The sequence below is a fragment of the Triticum urartu genome, chromosome 5 (assembly GCF_003073215.2).
Source record: "Triticum urartu cultivar G1812 chromosome 5, Tu2.1, whole genome shotgun sequence".
Lineage (NCBI taxonomy): Eukaryota > Viridiplantae > Streptophyta > Magnoliopsida > Poales > Poaceae > Triticum > Triticum urartu.
In genome coordinates this window covers 629135651-629137569 of record NC_053026.1, presented here as the reverse complement: position 1 = coordinate 629137569, position 1919 = coordinate 629135651, and the positions used below count along the sequence as shown (strand labels likewise).

At 38.4% G+C, this 1919-nt stretch overlaps 1 protein-coding gene across 1 annotated transcript; it reads left to right on the top strand.

Moving 5' to 3' along the window:
- The first annotated feature begins 221 nt into the window (after positions 1-221).
- On the top strand, positions 222-1499 carry LOC125506375 (putative serine carboxypeptidase-like 52). Its single transcript, XM_048671200.1, has 5 exons — positions 222-299; positions 617-735; positions 867-980; positions 1160-1205; positions 1416-1499. The coding sequence occupies exons 1-5, from the start codon at positions 222-224 to the stop codon at positions 1497-1499; spliced, it is 441 nt and encodes a 146-aa protein (XP_048527157.1).
- The last annotated feature ends 420 nt before the right edge of the window (positions 1500-1919 follow it).

The following is a 1919-nucleotide window of genomic DNA, read 5'->3' as shown; positions in this document are numbered from 1 at the left end:
AAGCAGCCTACATTGCAAGATCATGGAAGGAAAAGGTTGATAGAGTCTGCAGTTTCGTCTATTTGCAGGGTAAACACCTCAACTATCATTCCTAGTTTCTTCTCATTTTTCATTTTAACTTCTTGTTTAAGTTGTCCAAATCTAATATTGCTTTCATTTGTTATTCTTATTTTACAGTCTTAACTATATCGGTATCTTAACTATTGTGCTTCATTTGTCTGATGCAGAATGGCACATACTTCATGTCTGAGTTATGGACAAATGACGAAGTTGTAAGGGAGAGTTTGGGTATTCACGAGGTAAAGTAGGGTGAGACTAGCTTAGAGGTATTTATAATTGACACGTGTTTGACTAGGGGTAATCAAAGCTAGAAAATGGGAATTGAAGGCGTATGAGATTTTAAATCTACCCTATGGTTAGGGGGCATAGCAACTGGGGAGGGATTAGGCATGAGAGTTGAAGGGATAAGGCAAGGATTGTTTTAGTGATTATTACTTGAGTATTAGCTAATGTCTGGACTTTTCTTTGCGGTTAGGAAATTCTTGGCATGCCACCAAATAAGAATCCCATGTTCCCTCCATAGCGAAGGGCTTATTTCATATGTATGCTATTGTAGGGAACAGTTCCATCATGGCAACGATGTGATTTCAACCTACCTTACACAAAGGAAATCACTAGTACGGTAGATGATCATTTAGCCTTGATTACTAAAGGGTACCGGGCGATGATATACAGGTAAACACGCACTTATAGAGTCCCTCTCACCGATGTTCTTAATTATGGAACCATATATACACTTTCTTGAGTAGAGTCACTTAATTATCCCTACAAGAAATGATTAAATTCGTCTTTTAATGATGATGTAGTGGAGATCATGACTGTTCATTATCCTATGTTGACACCCAAGCATGGATTAGACGACTAAACCTGCCCATCACAGATCGTTGGCGACCATGGCATGTGGACAACCAAATTGTTGGGTAAGGACCGACCCACCAACTTATATGTTCAGGGTTCTGGATGGCCATAGCCAAGAAAGAGTAGTGTGTTTATTAGTGAAGAATGGTCGTAGTTCATTATATGTGTAGCGAGTACTTCATACATATATTACATAATATTGATGCTTTATACTTTGCTTTTGTTTCCATAATTTGAATAGATACACAAGAAGTTTCTCCAACAATCTAACATATGCAACAATAAAGGTACGTGGTGGATTCAATTTCTCTTTTTTCAAAAGAAGGTTGAAGCACCCCCAATGTCTGCATTGTTCTGATATGCACACTTGACTTACGTGGTGGATTCATACATGCACCATTAACTTCTTTCAGGTTTAACTTGGGTTTACAGAAGCTAGTTAGAATACATACCAAGTACATGAGCTAGTTAGTTTAAATACGTGTGTGCACGTGCAGGGTGCCGGACACACAACCCCGGAGTACATGCCGAGGGAGTGCCTTGCTATGATGGATAGATGGCTTTCCGGTGTGCCTCTCTGACTGATCAACTGATGTTGCAGTACACGCGAAGGTTTTTAATTTGTGTTGTAAGGGCATCTCTAATAGATTATGTAAATTTGAAGGTGTAAAAGTGGGGGTTGTATAATTTATATCACCAAAAGTGCATTTTACATCTAAAAAAAGAGCCACCTCAAATCAGATGATGTATATTTGGTGATGTAGAAGTCCGACTCCAACATATGATGTAAAAACGGCTAACGGCCGCGCGGCAGCCACTACAATAGCAGTTTAGTTGCACTCTAGCCGCACAATTTGAAATAAAAACATCCTGAATTAAAACTTAAATTTTTCATCTCTCCACGGGATCGAATTATTACATAATTCATCAAATCCACAACATCAAATGCAACACAAATACAACAAAGTTCTTGCACAATACAACAAACAAATAATGAAATC

Bases quoted from the DNA above. Each gene is read 5' to 3' on its own strand.
- LOC125506375 (XM_048671200.1), top strand. From the start codon at position 222: ATGCAGAATGGCACATACTTCATGTCTGAGTTATGGACAAATGACGAA. The intron at 981-1,159 runs GTAAGGACCGAC...TAATTTGAATAG, and splicing joins GTGGACAACCAAATTGTTGG to ATACACAAGAAGTTTCTCCA. The intron at 1,206-1,415 runs GTACGTGGTGGA...GTGCACGTGCAG, and splicing joins TAACATATGCAACAATAAAG to GGTGCCGGACACACAACCCC.